This window comes from Rhinoderma darwinii, chromosome 10 (genome assembly GCF_050947455.1).
Source record: "Rhinoderma darwinii isolate aRhiDar2 chromosome 10, aRhiDar2.hap1, whole genome shotgun sequence".
NCBI classification, from domain to species: Eukaryota; Metazoa; Chordata; class Amphibia; order Anura; family Rhinodermatidae; genus Rhinoderma; species Rhinoderma darwinii.
The window spans coordinates 33,362,944-33,380,666 of record NC_134696.1 but is presented as its reverse complement, the minus strand read 5'-3'; the positions used below and the strand labels follow the sequence as shown (position 1 = coordinate 33,380,666).

Below are 17,723 nucleotides of genomic sequence, written 5' to 3'. Positions count from 1 at the left end.
GCAGATATTTATGGTCTATATACACATAGGATAAGTCATCATTTGGGTTCCACCTATTTGAAGAATGGTGGTCTCCTGAACCCAAATGGATTGTGGTCCCAGAGATGGAGATAGAGTACCTCAACGGGATTTCCTCCCCGGACGGACATTGGGCATGGACAGACACTCCTGCACAATGGGTGGTATAGTTATCCAGAGTTCATGGGTTCTCTGGGCGTAATAATGATCAAAAACTTGTGAATAGTAAATGTCTTGGCAATATTCTAGTGATGGAACGTTTGTCTGTTAGAGCCCAATCTTGATATTTATAACAAGCTTATTATGTTCCATAGAACATAAGTGACCGGCAACAAAGTTTAAGATAATCCATAGCGGTGTAGAAAAGTATTTTTAATTTTTCCAGTCATATATATTTGTGTGTGTCCAGACACACACTACTTTATATCAGCAGCTTGATAAAGGGTTAATTGCCCGAAATGTTCCTGATCTGTATAACTAAAATTCACCAGGAGGGATTCAGGTTTCAGAGAATATAAATAAAAAAAAGTGAAGATAAAGGCCAAATGTAGCATACCCTACATTTGGAGTGCTGTTCCATTCTTCTGTTTAGTACCCCCCCCCCCACCAACGTACATAAGAGTTGTGCTGCCTAATCTCTTTTTGGATATATTTTAGGACAGGGTCAATAGCTTTTCCTATAAAAGCACTGTCAAAGATGGTACAGAAATAAATAATAATAATAATAATAATAATAATATAGCACCAACATATTCCGCAGCACTTTACGATTTAGAGGGGTCATGTACAGACTATCAGACATTACACATTAACAAAACTAATTTCAAATTCAAACAAGGAGTGAGGACCCTGCTCGCAAGAGCTTACAATCTATGAGAAAATAAAAAGGAGACAAAACGTTAAAAAAAAAAAAAATTGCTTGTTCAGTACAATGGTCCAGCCATGTTTTATACACATGGGGTAGTACACAAAGTTGCATGAGTCGGTCACCTGTCTATCTGTGTATGACAGACGAAGTGCATTAGGGTGCAAGGGGTGTGGGCAATACAGCTGATTGAGGGGGTCAGGTTCTCATGACTAATGTAATATAGTGTGACCAAGGAAAGGAGTCAGATTAGGCGATGTTATAGGCCTGTTTTCAGGGTACGTTTAAAACTGGATGATGGGAATTAATCTGATTGTCTGTGGTAGTGCATTCCAGAGGACTGGTGCAGCACGAGAAAATTCTTGGAGTGGGAGGTTCGGATTATGGCGGATGTTAATCTGAGGTCGTTGGCAGAACAAAGAGCGCTAATAGGCTGGTAGACAAAGATGAGGGAGGAGATGTAAGGAGGTGCAGCACTGTGGGTGACTAAATTGGTTAATATTTTATTCTGAAGGGTAAGGGCAACCAGTGCACTGACTGTTGTAGCGGTTGGTCAGAAAGAGGACACTGGCTGCTGTATGAAGGATAGATTGGAGAAGGGAGAGTCTAGGGCAGGGGTCTCAAACTCTGCCGGGTAAGTGGGCCGCATATAGAAAAAAATGGGAAGTCCACGGGCCGCATTACTTTCAAATTTGATACAATACAAAATTATTGTTAATCAATTAGTTATTTGAACTACTATAACACTATATTACTAGAATAATAATACTACATTACTATAATAATAGCGCTAGGTTTAAAATTTGAGATATTTCTCCACGTGCTTATTTCAACAATCCAGCTTTCCAGTTTAAGTGTCACCAAATGCAGTCCGGCGGCTCAGTTAGCACACATGTCAAGATTGGGCAATCCCTTTTTAGAGGCTGCCACAGTGCCCTCTGTAGAGGCTGCCACAGTGCCCTCTGTAGAGGCTGCCACAGTGCCCTCTGTAGAGGCTGCCACAGTGCCCTCTGTAGAGGCTGCCACAGTGCCCTCTGTAGAGGCTGCCACAGTGCCCTCTGTAGAGGCTGCCACAGTGCCCTCTGTAGAGGCTGCCACAGTGCCCTCTGTAGAGGCTGCCACAGTGCCCTCTGTAGAGGCTGCCACAGTGCCCTCTGTAGAGGCTGCCACAGTGCCCTCTGTAGAGGCTGCCACAGTGCCCTCTGTAGAGGCTGCCACAGTGCCCTCTGTAGAGGCTGCCACAGTGCCCTCTGTAGAGGCTGCCACAGTGCCCTCTGTAGAGGCTGCCACAGTGCCCTCTGTAGAGGCTGCCACAGTGCCCTCTGTAGAGGCTGCCACAGTGCCCTCTGTAGAGGCTGCCACAGTGCCCTCTGTAGAGGCTGCCACAGTGCCCTCTGTAGAGGCTGCCACAGTGCCCTCTGTAGAGGCTGCCACAGTGCCCTCTGTAGAGGCTGCCACAGTGCCCTCTGTAGAGGCTGCCACAGTGCCCTCTGTAGAGGCTGCCACAGTGCCCTCTGTAGAGGCTGCCACAGTGCCCTCTGTAGAGGCTGCCACAGTGCCCTCTGTAGAGGCTGCCACAGTGCCCTCTGTAGAGGCTGCCACAGTGCCCTCTGTAGAGGCTGCCACAGTGCCCTCTGTAGAGGCTGCCACAGTGCCCTCTGTAGAGGCTGCCACAGTGCCCTCTGTAGAGGCTGCCACAGTGATGTCAGGGGCTTGCCCAGAGCTGGAGTCCCAGGCAGAGCGCTAGTAGGCTCTTCCTGGGACTCCAGCTCTGGGCAAGCCCCTGACATCACTGGGACTCCTGGTCTGGGGAAGCCCCTGACATCATTGTCGATGTATGGACAGCGATGTCAGAGGCTTCCCCAGAGTCCCAGAGCAGAGCCTATACTAGCGCTCTGCCCGGGACTCCGGCTCTGGGGAAGAAGAGAGAGAACACACACACACACACGGTTTGGGTAAGTTAGTAGATGGTGGGAAACATCAGGAGCTCCGTTTTAGAAAGATACAGTTTCAGATAGAGAGAGGACATGATGTTAGAGACAGTGGACAGACAATCACTGGTGTTTTGTATTAGAGAAGGGGTGATATAATGGGTAGAGGCATATAATTGGGTGTCATCAGCGTAGAGAGTACTGAAAGCCACATCAGATGAGACTATAGTAAGGGCAGTTTCTGCAGAGTGTAGAGCGCGGAATCCACATTGTAAAGGGGTCAACATTTGAGTTAGCGGATAAAGCGAGAGTAGACCAAGCGTCCCAGTAGTGTGGAGATGAAGGGGAGATTGGAGACCGGTTGGTATTTAACAGTGCCGGACGGGTCAAGAGTTGCAATTATAAACCCATTACTGGGAAAATAACATGTTTAAAAGGAAGAGGGAAAGATTTGAGGAAAGAGGTTAAATATTTTAGTCAGATGACTAGTGACAGCTGAGGAGAGGGACTGGGCAAGGTGTGAGGGAATAGAATCACTAGGGCAGATAGTAGGACAATAAGGAGAGAGGAGCCTAGAGACTTCTTCACTTTCAGAATTTGACCCAATAACCTAAGAGGGAGTGCGGGAGGGAAGGGGATCGATGTTGCTAGGGGACGAGGAGATAAACTTGATAAGACCCGGCATGATATTAACTTTAAAATAAGTGGCCAGGTCTTCAGCACTGAGATCTGCATCTGCACTTTAGGACCAAGGATGGAATGAAATGTAGTAAAATAGTTTTAGATTATTAGATTGTGTGGAGATGGGAGAGGTGAAATAGACGTGTTTGGCGCGGTGAAGGGCAAAGTTGTAAATTCTGAGCAAAACTTAGTAATTGAGTAAGACTGCTGACAAATGAGATTTTCTCCAGACGTTCAGTAAATCTCAAGTACCGCTAAAGAAAGCAGGATTGAGGCGTGTGCCAGGGTTGTCAATGTCTTTGCCGGGTGGTTCGGAGTGTAGGGAGGGCTGCTTCATCCATAGCATTTTTGATAGAGTGTAATGTTTGGTGGCCGGATTGGGACAGGAGAGGGAAGAGATAGACAGGGGACAATGTGTATTGTCAACTATGAGTTGCGGAGTGTTGATGGCATATAGATTTCTGTATGTCTGATGGGTAGGTATGTCCTGAGGAGGAAGAGAATTTGTGATTGGAAAGAAGAAGATTGTGGTCAGACAGCGGGAAAGCAGAGAGTTGTTAAATTTAGAAACTGAGCAGAGGAGCCGGAAGAAAACCAGGTCAAGTCGATGGCCATCTTCCTGCATAGGAGAATTAGTAAGTTGTGGCAGACCTAGGGAGGAGGTTAAAGTCACCCATGATGAGTGGGTGTTTCAGAGGATAGAAATTGTGGAAGCCAGGCAGCATAATGATCCAGGAATTGGCACGGTGTGCCCAGGGGACAGTAGACAACTGCCACTCGGAGGGAGAATGGGTGAAAGCGTTTGAGGGTGTGGACTTCAAAAGGAGGGAAATGTGAGAGGGTACCGGGGGAATGACCTGGAAAGTAAAGTGTGGGGAAAGTAGTATGCCTAGTCCTCTCAGCCTGTTCTCAGGTCTGGGGGCATGAGTGAAGACTACCATAAGATAGAGCAGCAGGTGAATTAGTGTCAGACAGGTGTAGCCATGTTTCTGTAAGAGTGTTAGAATGTAATAAGTCATGAATAAAGATGAATATGAACGCTCATTTGCCCATGTAGAAGGGTCTTTAGATCGGCTCAGTCTCCATGATCAGAACATGGGATGGTGAGGGATGTTTGGGCAAACTGCATTCATTTCCGGACGTGACTTAAAGCTTTAATATAGGCATGCATATTAAAAGGGGTTTTCCATGAATTGGGCATTATTACAAATTTTCAAAATGTAAACATCATACAAGATTCATAAAATTTAAAAATAAAAACGAATGGTGCTCCAAACTGTTAGTTGGACAGCTTTGACTCAACAGCAATGTAAAAGACTTGATACACCACGAAATGGAAAGAATCTACCAAAGTGAGAACGCAGCATCAGCTGGAAAACTGCAACTCAACGTAATAGAGCAGCTCACATCTCAACACTTTTCATACATAGCAATACCACATCAAAAACTATGATTCATGAATATATTTTGTAAGTTTGTGGAGACTGCAACAACTGTAAAGGTGTTACATCAAAGGGAACCTGTTACAAAAAATATGCTGCCCTATATTCAGGCAGCATGTTATAGAGGAGCAGCGGAGAAGATTGATATATATAGTTTTGTTGAATTTTTTTTGTAGAACTAGTCATTTATTTAAACCCAGTGTCCAGTGGGCTGTCCTACTCTGGACAGCCAGACCTTCATGAGTGTGCAGAGATCGCTGTCAATCACTGATTAGGACCACCCACTGGACTCTTTTTTTCCCCCCCACATATTTTAAGCGTAGTCACTACATTATAGTTAAAAATACAATTATATTGGAATAGCCCCTTTAGGACACAGACTATTTTTGGCCTCCACTGGGCGATTTATTTTTTCATCCTTTGTTGTAAGCTAGAACTTTTATTTTTCGGTCGATAAAGCGGTATAATGGCTTGTTTTTTTGCAGAACAAGTTGGGGTTTTTATTGCCACCATTACTGGGTAACTTTTTGGGGGTTAAGTTGTAATTTTCTGGCACCATTCGCCATATCTGATGCAGTTTAAAGTGTTTTTTTCTTATGGGTTGTTAGGATTGTGGTGGTACCAAATATTTATTAAACCATTTTCTCCCCAAAAATTATATTTTGGTTAAAGAAAAAGCTTTTTTTTTTTTAAATAGCATTTATAATTCTTGGGTCAAGGGCTTTATTTTATTTATAGATCTTAATTTAATTTTCTTTTTTGTCCCACTAGGGGACTAGACGTTGCGATCTTTTGATCGCTTGTAAAACGCATTGTAATACCTCGTATTCCAAAGCATTATTGCTGGTCCATGTAATAGGCATTCACTCATGGCAGACCAGGGGGTCTGGGTGAGGTCCTCGGTTGCCATGGTAACCCATCAGCACTCCAGTCACCTGCCTCTATGAAAAACATTAGATGACACGATTGCTATTGACAGTGTTATTTAAGAGGTTAAACTAAGGATCAGAGTTAACTACAATACCGGCAGTTGCCCAGCTGTGTATGTCAGCCGCGCTCCTGACACTGAATTAATGGGTACCCACGAGATACGTATATATCCTTTATAGGGCAGTAACTAGCACTCTATTGTGATGGATATATGCCATGCAGTAGGAATGGGACTTTAAGCGCCACCATACAGGGTCCATGCGTGCAGAATTGCTATGCGTATGAGGACTAAGATAGTTTGAACACCTACTCTGTATAGAGCCAGATGTGTGCATACAAGGGGACGAGTCTGCCAGCTATACATTTATGGTAGCCAAATGATTAGAACAGAACAAGCCACAGCACTATGCCAGTTCTGTTGTGCAGTGGATCCTGACAGCACCCAACAGACCCATGTGATTTATAATTGGGTCTGTGGGGGTGCTCATGAGGTGTCCGTCATTTTGATGGCAAGAGCAGCGCTGCATGTCGCGCTATTTTTTTTATGTTAAACGTGACAGAACTGCAAACAGAGGCTCAAAATATTGCACAGATCGCAAGCACATGACCAAATGAAAAGAGTGGTTCCATACGGGACCCTGTACAGATGCAAACACCGAACCACTGAAGTTCTGCGCGGTGGAGTATTTTTTTGGTAAGTTACTCACCATACTTATACTCTATGAAAACAAAAAATATATATATTTTTCTTCCTCATGTGATTTTGCACGTTGATGTATTTGTAGTTTAGGGACGTCAAATGTTGCTCAATCAGGTTTCTCAATACAGATCCTATTTTTTATTTATTTAATTAAAACAAAAAAACACCATGTGAAAATACTGAGGCGCATTCAGGTAATCTGTGCAGGATAACATTATCATCATATTACAAAGCCATACTACACAGGGCTGGTACAGTATGGCAATATAGTCATGTGCATGAGGCCTAAGGTTTTATCTTATGGCTATCCCAAGATTATTTTATACCATGTGACCCATATTGCATAAGACAGATTACATAATTTACACTAAGCAGCAAAAGATTCTATGTAAAATTCTGTAAGGTTTATATACATTTAAGGCTAAAAATATTCAGGGCACTAAATTACTAAACACAAAAATATCTTGAGTATACAAACGGCATGTAAGCATAGCAAACGTTGTCAGAAGTATTGTAAGTCGGTTACCACCCCATGACCTGGCACATGAAGTATTCGCCCAGCTTATTCAATATTCCCTCAGTCTCTGAGTAAAAAAAAAAAAAAAGTGGTATGTCCAGTATGAGGCGACAGTTTTAGCTCTCGGGTATTCATAGCGGAGTGTGGTGTGAACCTGACAGCAGTATCGATGTGACATTGAAAACGCCATACTGGTCTACATACAGTTTAAAAAAAAAATATTTATAAAAAAAAAAAAGGCATTTATTGCAATCCATTACCAGGATGGATCATGGGGTGATGGCAGACTGAAGATACCTGGGACACTGATGGACGGGGAGGACATGAATGTGGCGATCGCTGATGTCGGATGATTTCGGTATTGGGCAGTAGACATGAGTCTTTAGGGGGGTGAGGGTCACACCTCACCCTCTGTATAATAAAATAAATAGTCTTCATACCCATTATAATATTCAGATATGGTCCAAAGCGCAAACCTATGGCACAGTTGAGGACGGGACAGGTATAATAATGTTTATGGCCATCAAGAAAAATAAATCCAATTCACTTCAAAATAAAAATGATAGACAACGGATAAGGACAGAGAGAAGCTTATTATCCCATTTAACAGAACAGAATTACACCTCATCAGAGAAATAGAATTAGATTAGGTTTAAAACACTCATTATTTCATACACATAAAAAAGTTAAACAAAGTTGCATAATAAACAATTTTGGTACAATTGGAAAGGGATTAAAAGAAGTGGTCCCTCGACTCCTCAAAAAGGTTCTGCAGGTACTGGACACTATATTAGGAATATACATACACAGTATAAACAAACATTAGTGACTTCATTTATTCAGGACATGAAACTATGTTCTTCAGCCCAATCCTCACGCTTAATGAAAATTAATAACATTTTGTTGGTCAAACGGTTCCTGTAAAATTATTGTGTCCTTTTATTCCAAGATCAGTTAGTTATTCCACTTGCATATTCTCCCTCTTGTAGTTAGGTTTTAAGCAGCTATGGAGCCATCATTTAGTCACAGAGTCACCCAGTCTCCCTAAAATGTCCCTTCCTCTTGCCCCTTATCTATCTATGTGGCTCATTTAGGTGGGTTTTATATTACATTCAGTGCAGTGACTGATCTATGGCAGCCTGGGAAAGAAAAGCTAGAAAAAGATATCAGGTTCTGATCAGAACAATATCGCTAGATGATCAATCATCAAAGTCCAAGGAAAAAAGCACTACAATGTAAGCCAGACTAACGGAGCACAGGTCATTCTCTAAGGAAACACACGCGTTTTACTAGGCTTTCATCCCATCTGCACAGTAAGCGTTTGATTATGAGCAGGATGGGAAAGTGACAGGCCAATGATATATGGGAGGAAGGCCGGCAACATTTTTACTCTTCCCTTACACTCATGCTGAGCCATATGCTGCAATAATGGTTCTCAAGAGACTGGAGACCTCTACCTTCAGTGTGTATGATCACTATACAGTACCACGTTATTCCTGTTAAAGGAATTGTCCACTTTTCACAGCCCTTGAGAACCTATATACCGAATGAGGAATGGGGTGTCATTAGCTCAGGATCCTCTCCCAGAACACTACAGTTTGGAAACCGTCTAGAGATTATACCTTGATCCCTGCTGAGAGAATAAAAAGGAAAACTTATTTTAGAGGAGGGAGGTGACCCCCAGGGGAACCCCTCTAATCAGCTAGCAAAAAGGGATTTCCAAAGAAGAAACACTGAAAAGTTGATGAGACCGTATCATAAAAATATATTTGTAAATTCTAACAGAATTACATACAAAGTCAAGAGTTCATCTACACCTACTTAACGGACCACCCAAGTCAGGGTTATATAGATTATCTAGCGGTCACTGAACTCTTGACCAGTCAGGTGCACCAAGGTGGCTGCTAATGTGGGCGGTTCCCCGCCTCAGGTACGGTCAGTGGCGACAATGAGGGGGTGTCTTAGTGCCCAGACCCAGAATCTGCTGTGGAGTGGCATAGTACTATACCAACATATACAATAGGGTGGTACTTAAATGAATGCTAGTCTATTGGCTAAGACACCTGATTACAGAAATCTGCTCTAAGATTTACAACATCATCATGTGCATCAGAGTCAGACTCTAGTAATTGATAAGGGTCTCAGCTTCCTGACTCCTATCAATGTGATCACCTGACACATCAGCAAATAACAGGGTGGAAACCTTAAGTACTGATGGGAGGGTGTTACATGCTACTATAGGGACTTGAACGGTCCCATAATCTGAGAACTATACATAAGGGGGACAACAGGAAGGAAGACCATTTTACATCCACATTAACTTCCTGTCAGTCGTGTTATCATAAGAGTAATGTCGGAGTCCTTGACATGTCCAAAACCTCTGACAGCAGAAGGCAAAATAATATATATATATAGAGCAACGTAAAGAATGATAAAGATCTTCCCTATATCCTCAAATTCTTCCGGTTACAGAATATTGTTCTAGGATTGTGACACTATATGTACTTTCTATGATCATAAAAAAAAAATAAAAAAAAAATAATCAAATGAACCTACCAACCAAAAATTTCCGTCAGAAAGGACAATTTATACCAAACAATCAGTCTCCTTAGAAAACAATTATTATGTCTGTGGGCACTGACAGTGCTCTGATAGATTTACCAAATATACCACTGATTAACATGAAGCCCAACACGTCAATGCCATTCCCATTGTAAGTATCCAACCACCGTAGATACTTTTTATTCATAACCCGGTGACAATATTTTCTCTCTTCTCAAGGCGTTTCAAAGGGGTTGTCCGGTTTCAGGAAGTTAATGTTCTTTCTTGTACAATTAGAAGTTATGCAATTTCCCCCAAAAATTTGTGTATTAATTCCACATGGTTTTCAAAATCTCAGCTTGTTGTTATTCAGTAGGAGCCATCATTGTGTACTTCCAGTGGATAAAAATTCTGTCCATGGTCATGTGACGGACACAGGTGCGGAGATCATTAGTGGACACCGCTCTAAGGGCCTGTTCACATCAGCATCTGGTTCTGTTCATGGGTTTCATTGGACTTTTCCGTCAGAAGAACCCCCGAACTAAATGCCAAACGGGAACCATAGGTTCCGTTTGCATTACCATTGATTTCTATGGTAATGTTTCCATTGCAAATGCTTTACATTTGTTTCTGTTGCATAAGGTTTCTGCAGTCGAATACACTGTTTCTGCTATGAAAACGGAAACCTTACCGAATTTAAACAAATGGAAACCATTTGCAATAAGTTCCTCTAACGGAAAGGTGAAACGGAACCCATGAACGGTAGCCCAATGCTGACGTGAACGCAGCCTAATACACATACTGTAACGAGCCTTGCTCCTGTGTGTCCATCACATGACCCTGTAACGATCCCAGCACCTGTGTGTCCATCATATGACCATGGACAGAATTTTATCCACTGGAAGTAAACAATGAAGCTTCCTACTGAATGACAACAAGCAGAGATCTTGAAAACGGAGGAATGATTACAGAAAGTATATTGGAAAATTGCATAACTTAATTTTACAAAAAAAAAAAAAAAAAAAAAACACAAAAATTTGCTGAAACTTGAAAAACCCCTTCAAGGGCCTTTTACACGGAATGATTATCTTGTAAAAAAATAAATTGGTATATTAAACCAACATTCCCAATCATTGTGCAGTGTAAATATGTTCGGCGGTTGCACGATCAACGAGAATTTGCCTGCTTGTCGTTGATCACATTTTTTATGAGGGCATAAAAATAATTGTTTGTTGACGTTCCATTCCCTCGTGTAAACAGGCATCTGCTAGACGTTCGAAGAAACAGGAGGAAAGAAGAGATCTCAAATGTGACCGAAATCACGAAAAAAAACATACGTACGTTACGTGTAAATGCAGGTCTTCTAAATCTTAACTCGCTATATCGTCCAATGGCCTCATTTTTGCAAATTTATCTTTATGTGCGAGACGAACCTTATTAAATATCTGATACATCGGACAGCGTCATAATAAAGACGCGCAGATATAAAAGTCCTTTAAGAACAACTGGTTCCAGAGCACTAAACACCCCAAACAGACACCGGGCATTTCCTATGTAACTATTCTGCAGCCAAGACCAGCTTAGCTCTGCAGTTCCATTTCCAAGTTTCAGCACAGCTGCCAAATACTTACCCTGGCATGAGCCAGCACACTTCCAACTATCTAAAGAATATTCAGCCACGGACAGACAGGGATTTTGCACTCATGTCAGCAGATCTAACCAACTTTACAAACCACGCTTACGCACAATGAAAAAGCCGATTTATCTCACAGCTACCCATTATGCAGCTATCCACAAGGCATTCGAAGAATTCCCAAAAACTAATACACAAAATCGATATACATCTTTATTGTGAATTGCATTCAACTTAAAAGCGAGCCTGTCACCCCCCCCCCCCCCAAACCGCTTATATTACGGGGCAGATCTTCAGAAAAGCAGCGTCCACATATCCATACTACATGTCGAGTTTCACTCAAAAACCACGTATAGTCATCAGCGTGTCGTATGCTAAATAGACACAAACGTTGCATTGTCCGATGGTTACCTTTAAAGCCAAATGCACACGATGGGTATTTGCCACGTGTATTTTCATGCGGTGAATCCGCAGCGTAACACAGAACCTGCAAAGTAAATGATTCCAATTAATCTCATCTACACGTTGTGGAATTTTTCCAGACGTAGATTGATCTGCGGTGAGTATGTTAGAATCCGCAGCATGTCAATTTACCCTGAATTGCCACCTGCCAATTGTATCTGTCAAGTTTATTAAAAAAAACAAAACACCAAAATGCACAGAATAAAAACTGCTATTTCTGCATAAAAATTTAAAAACCGCACCAAAAAACCGCTTCAGCTATTAGGTGCGGATTTTACCGGCGGAATTGCCTGTGGTTTTGATGCCGATTTTCTGCACCCAATTATGCAACGCGTACATGTAGCCTTTATGAAAGGGGTTCTCTGGGCATCTTATATGGATGACCTATCCAGATCGGTGGGGTACCAACTCCCGGCACCCCGCCCATCTACTGACTGAATGGGCCGCAGCATTAGTCGCTGCAGCCTTTTCCTAGCTTACATGCACATCCATAGCAACTGTACCTGGGATCACAGTTCAGGTTTCATTCAAGTGAATGAAACGGAGCTGCAATCCCAGGCAGTGGCTACAGACGTGTGCTTAGTAAACATTAAAGAGGCTGCGGCGTTCCTCGCAGTGGCCCCTTTAGTCAGCTGATCGGGAGAGGTGCCGGGAGTCGGAACCAACCGCACTGATCCATTTATTCCCTATCCTAAGGATAGGCCATCTATATAAAATACCGGGGAACCCCTGTAAAGTATCACTTCTTCACTATTTCCAAACATCACTTAAGATTATGGACCTAATACTTCTCACTGCCGAGTGCTTACATCAGGAGTATTTCCTGGCATATACCTCGGACACATGCCACTGTACAGGCATACAGTGGCAAACATCACCCATTGACTCAGATTATAAAATAAAAACCCTCCTATAAAAAAAAACAACAATGCTTTTAGGCAAATGCTGGGTGCATAGGGCCCTCTGTATACATTCAGGATATGCGCCAACCATAAAACAAAACCCAAATGTGAACAGAGCCACAGCCGCACAAAACTCTCCGTGTGGATAGTTTGAGATGATGTATCAGGGCAGGTAAGAGTCGTCGGCTCGGAGTCCAGCTCACAGAGGATCGCTGGTTACAATCATAGCCATCTATCAGACATGAGAAGTGTTAGGTCTGTAGGAACGTTCAGGCTCCGGACGCTTTTATTCGACGACAGCAGGACGAGATCTTGAAAATTAGGAGGATTTCAAATATAAGGTGTATTGGAAAGCTGCACAACATTTCATTATATAATTACACTTTAATTGAAAAAAAAGAAAGAAGAAGGTGGTATAAATATAGTAGAAGGGGTACACATAGTAAAGCTAAAAACGTGCCACTTGCCTTACTAGTTTACCCAATCACATCATCCATCCTCCCATAACAGGCGGGTCCTGTGCTGCTTTTTTTTTTCCTTTTGCACAAACCCCCCTCCCTCGTTTTTCTGTCCATCTACAGTAACAGCAAAGGATAGTGGATGCAGGTGTAGCGAATACAGGACATACCTATGTATCGAAAGGGTTGAGGTGCGGTTAAAACTGCAAGCATTTTTACAGCGATTAGAGGTATTTTGATAGGGTTGTATTTTTACAATGCAATGCCATTGAAAAACGTATTAAATTGCGGTAAAACAAGCACAATGTTTTCGTATGCGTATTTAACCGCACCTCAACCACAATGTCTGAATACACCCTACGGGTATATACAGATGTATTGATAATCTCGCTTTTTTGGTGCGACTACTGCATAATCGCTGCAAAATGTAGCAATTTTTGCTAAACATTTAGCAATTTTTGCTAAACATTTAGCAATTTTTGCTAAACATTTAGCAATTTTTGCTAAACATTTAGCAATTTTTGCTAAACATTTAGCAATTTTTGCTAAACATTTAGCAATTTTTGCTAAACATTTAGCAATTTTTGCTAAACATTTAGCAATTTTGCTAAACATTTAGCAATTTTGCTAAACATTTAGCAATTTTGCTAAACATTTAGCAATTTTGCTAAACATTTAGCATCTTGCCACATTTACATGGTAGTTGTTGTCAGTAAGCCGCAATATGAACGCTATGTCTGAATAACCCTCTGAATAAGTCCAAGGTGTAATGGACTGGACGTATGCAAAAATAGTATCTTTATATCATAAGTCTTGCTAGTTTGCATTGGCATACATTTTTTGTTTTTCACTGTATGGAAAAGTGTAGTGTCATTTAGACTAACAACATGTAAAGTTCTCCTGGTCTTCTCCCCGTTCTTTACATGTGAGAACGTATCAATTTTAAAATGTTTTTGCAAGGGGTACGTTATTGTACTTTGACTATACAAAGGCTGTGTTCAGAAACAACAAATAGAAGCAGAATAACTAGAAATCACTCCTAAGGCCAGGATCACACACAAAGATTTGATGCCGTTTTTGGCTCAGTTTTTTGAGCAAAAGCCAGAAGTGGATCCAAAAGGAAGGAAATGTATAAAGAAAAGACTGATGCATCTTTTTTTGTGTCCACATCTGTGTTTGGCTCAAAAAACGGCGTCAAAAACTGTATCAAAGCCGTGGGAACGATCACGGCCTAAAACAGGAATTGCGATACAAAAAGACTGCAATGCCCGGAGACATAGGCCTAGTTCACACAGAGTTTTTTGGCAGTGTTTTTGACAAGGAAACCACACCAAAAAATAAATACAATTTTAAACTGGCCTCCCATTGATTGACTTCATTCATGGATTTCGCGAGCGGTAAACAAAACACTTGCGGGGAAAAAAACAACATGCTAATTCTTCCCACGGTCCTGTCTCTGACCTCCCATTGACATCAATGGGAGACAGAGAAAGCGTTTTTTTGCTGCGTTTTTCCCCGCCAACGGCGCTCAAAAATCGCAGCAAAGTGCAGGCAGGTCAAAATCTGCCCTGAAATTCCTGAAGGACTTTTGGAGGCAGATTTTACTGCCGGCAAAAAAAAACAAAAAAAAAAACAAAAACTGTGTGAACAAACCCTAAGGGTATGTTCACACGTAGTCAACCAAAACGTCTGAAAATCCAGAGCTGTTTTCAAGGGAAAACAGACCCTGCTTTTCAGACGTTTTTTTTACCAACTCACAATTTTCGCGGCGTTTTTCGCGCCGTTTTCGCGGCGTTTTTTACGTCCGTTTTTGGAGCTGTTTTCATTGGAGTCTATGAGAAAACAGCTCCAAAAACGTCTGAAAGAAGTGTCCTGCACTTCTTTTGGCGAGGCTGTATTTTTACGAGTCGTCGTTTGACAGCTGTCAAACGACGACGCGTAAATAACAGGTCGTCTGCACAGTACGTCGGCAAACCCATTCAAATGAATGGGCAGATGTTTGCCGACGTATTGTAGCCCTATTTTCAGACGTAAAACGAGGCATAATACGCCTCGTATACGTCTGAAATTTGGCCGTGTGAACATACCCTTAGGTCTGCTTCACACAGCTGTAATATGGAAACAGATTCGTTTTTTTTTTTTTGACAGAAGTGAAATTGAAGTCCGCAGAACTTTTGTTTCCATGATAAAAAACAGAAACCTAGCGAACAGAGACAAACGGAAAGCAACTGAAACAAAAGAATTACCATTGAAGACAATGGTAATTCTAACGGAACCGTTACTTTCCGTTTAATCTTTCGATCCTCTATTCCTCTGACGGTAGACAGGTAAACGTATACGAACGCTAGTGTGAACTTAGCCTAACTGGAAAGTCAAGATCTCTCCTAATATAGGGAGGAATGAAGATCAGATAACGAAACGTGTATGGAGGAAAATGGTGTTGATCGAATTAGAGATCTATGTAATAAGGAGGCTGGATGGATGGCCCTATATAAAGGACACTAAGGCTGGGTTCACACAGACTTTTTTGCAGGAGGAAAATCGGCCTCAAAATTCAGTCTGGAATTTTGAGGCAGATTTTCCTCTGCCTGCACGCTGAGTTTTCGCTGAGTTTTTTCGCTCACGGCCATTGACCGCCGTGGGCATAAAACACCGCGAGATACACTTTCTCTGCCTCCCATCGATGTCAATGGGAAGCCAGAGGCGTAAGCGCCCGAAAATAAGGCATGTCACTCTTTGCCGTGAGCCGGTTTATCCGCTCGCGGGAAAAAAAGCCTCCGCCTCCCATTGAAATCAGTGGGAGGCATTTTCTGCCGTTTCTTGCGGCGCAGTTTCCACGTCAGAAAACTCTGTGTGAACTCCCCCTTAACCTCAACAGCCCTGTTCTTCTCCACTTTTACTTTGTGTTATACAATATCGCTTTTTTTTTGTTTGTTTTACTTCTGCCTCTATGTTGATAAAAAGGCAAGTCCTGCACAAACTGGACATTAAAAAATACATATATGCAAAATAAGAATTAAAAATAAATAGAGGCTGAAAGCAAAAGTGGAAAAAAGGTCAAGACATAATAGAAAGATGCTCAAACTATAAGAGAGACGGGGGTCATGGAAGAGAAGTGAAAAACTGGCGACACAAAAATCAGGCGGAAACGATGCAACACAAAACGGAGGAAAACTAATGAAGACATGAAGTGGCGGCAAACATGCAGGACAAAAATGATGGCGGCAACAACAGTCAATGGAAGAGCCGAGAAAGGGGTGACAAACCAAAGATGGAAACCAGGTAAAAGGGCGTCAAGAAAGGGGACATTGTGGGCAGAAGTTTAAGTTAAGGAGCAGAACTGGCTATAGAGTCAATGACCCGCCGCAGTAGGACGAGCGCTGGAATAAAATGTAACTGGTCGGCGCGGTCGTTCTCCACCAACGTTCATGCACAGATAATAGAACAGGAACACGTCCAATATCCAGGATTTACAGCGACTAAATATGACGGCAGACGCCAGGACGTAGAGCAAAGTTGGACACTGACATTCAGATTTTCATTGATAGATCGTCGCTTATGTTTTAGCGTCATTTACTGTAAAGTGGCGCAAGGTCACTGGGAAATTGGTGCCTTAAAATGTCACATTACAAATTAATGATGTCACTTTTTTCAGATTTATTAACAATGTATTACGGCGATACGCAGGCTAGACCTGGCATAGCCGGCAAGATTAAACGCGCCAATGGTCAGTCGGATCAGCCAAATTGTTGCTGTACCTATGTCCGGTTTAGAAATTGGGAGGTGTGATCCCCAAGTGGGAAAAAAAGATAAAAAGGGAAGAAGAAGGGAACAACATGTAGCCAGTTATAGGGTTGGTGCCTGCAGGAGTACTGGTAATGAATGAAGCATTAGTGATGAGCATTGTACAGGACGTACATTATACAACCACATAATACTCCAGGTCTAATTAAAGGATCAGTCCATGCACGGTGCTCACCTGCGGGACGTCATGGCAGCTGCCTGCACGGGAAGTGGATCCTGGTATTTGAGCCTTTCCCAAGCCTCTCCAGACTGATGTCCTCCCGGCCACACTGCTCTGACTACTGGGCTCTCCGTCCGCCGGGCTCGGCAATTTCATACAGATCCGGTCACCCCCCAGCCAGCTCCTGTAACTCCGTGCGTCCACAGCCACGCCCACTGACACACCCACCATAACCTCAGAACCCCTCTCAACTCCGCCCATTCATAGAAAATGTGAGAAACGACACGCCCACAAACTGATCCGAAAAATCTGACCAATCAGTCCGTGTGGTGCGCTGTCCTTCTGAATTTAGGACGGCCGAATGGCTGCTTGGATGACATACGTCAGATGTCAGGGCAGGCTCAGCCTACAGGGGCGTGGTTAGCCACAGCAGGGCGGGGCGGTGACACGGACGCGCTCACCTTGTTCACCTGGGTTTCCAGACGTCGTGACGTTGTTGCAGAATTATATAATCTCCGTGGGAATGAAATGATTCGGTAACCGCTCGTTTTTAGTGTCACATCCTGTGCTGGGAACAACCTGTGATCTGGATGAGTTTAATTCCCATGATCTGAATTGTGTGCAATTCCTGCAAATATCATTTGTCATATATAGTGTTAGTGTCCTCTTATGTGGCAGA

At 42.6% G+C, this 17,723-nt stretch overlaps 1 protein-coding gene across 1 annotated transcript in view; it reads right to left on the bottom strand.

Annotated features, from left to right (window-relative positions):
- Positions 1 to 17,254, bottom strand: part of LOC142661957 (tyrosine-protein phosphatase non-receptor type 11-like) — a 90,307-nt gene extending 73,053 nt beyond the window's left edge. Inside the window, exon 1 of the mRNA XM_075839726.1 lies at positions 17,060 to 17,254. Coding sequence (XP_075695841.1) covers positions 17,060 to 17,073 — 14 coding nt within the window. The 5' untranslated portion in view covers positions 17,074 to 17,254. The remainder of the gene's footprint in view (positions 1 to 17,059) is intronic.
- Positions 17,255 to 17,723: the final 469 nt, after the last annotated feature.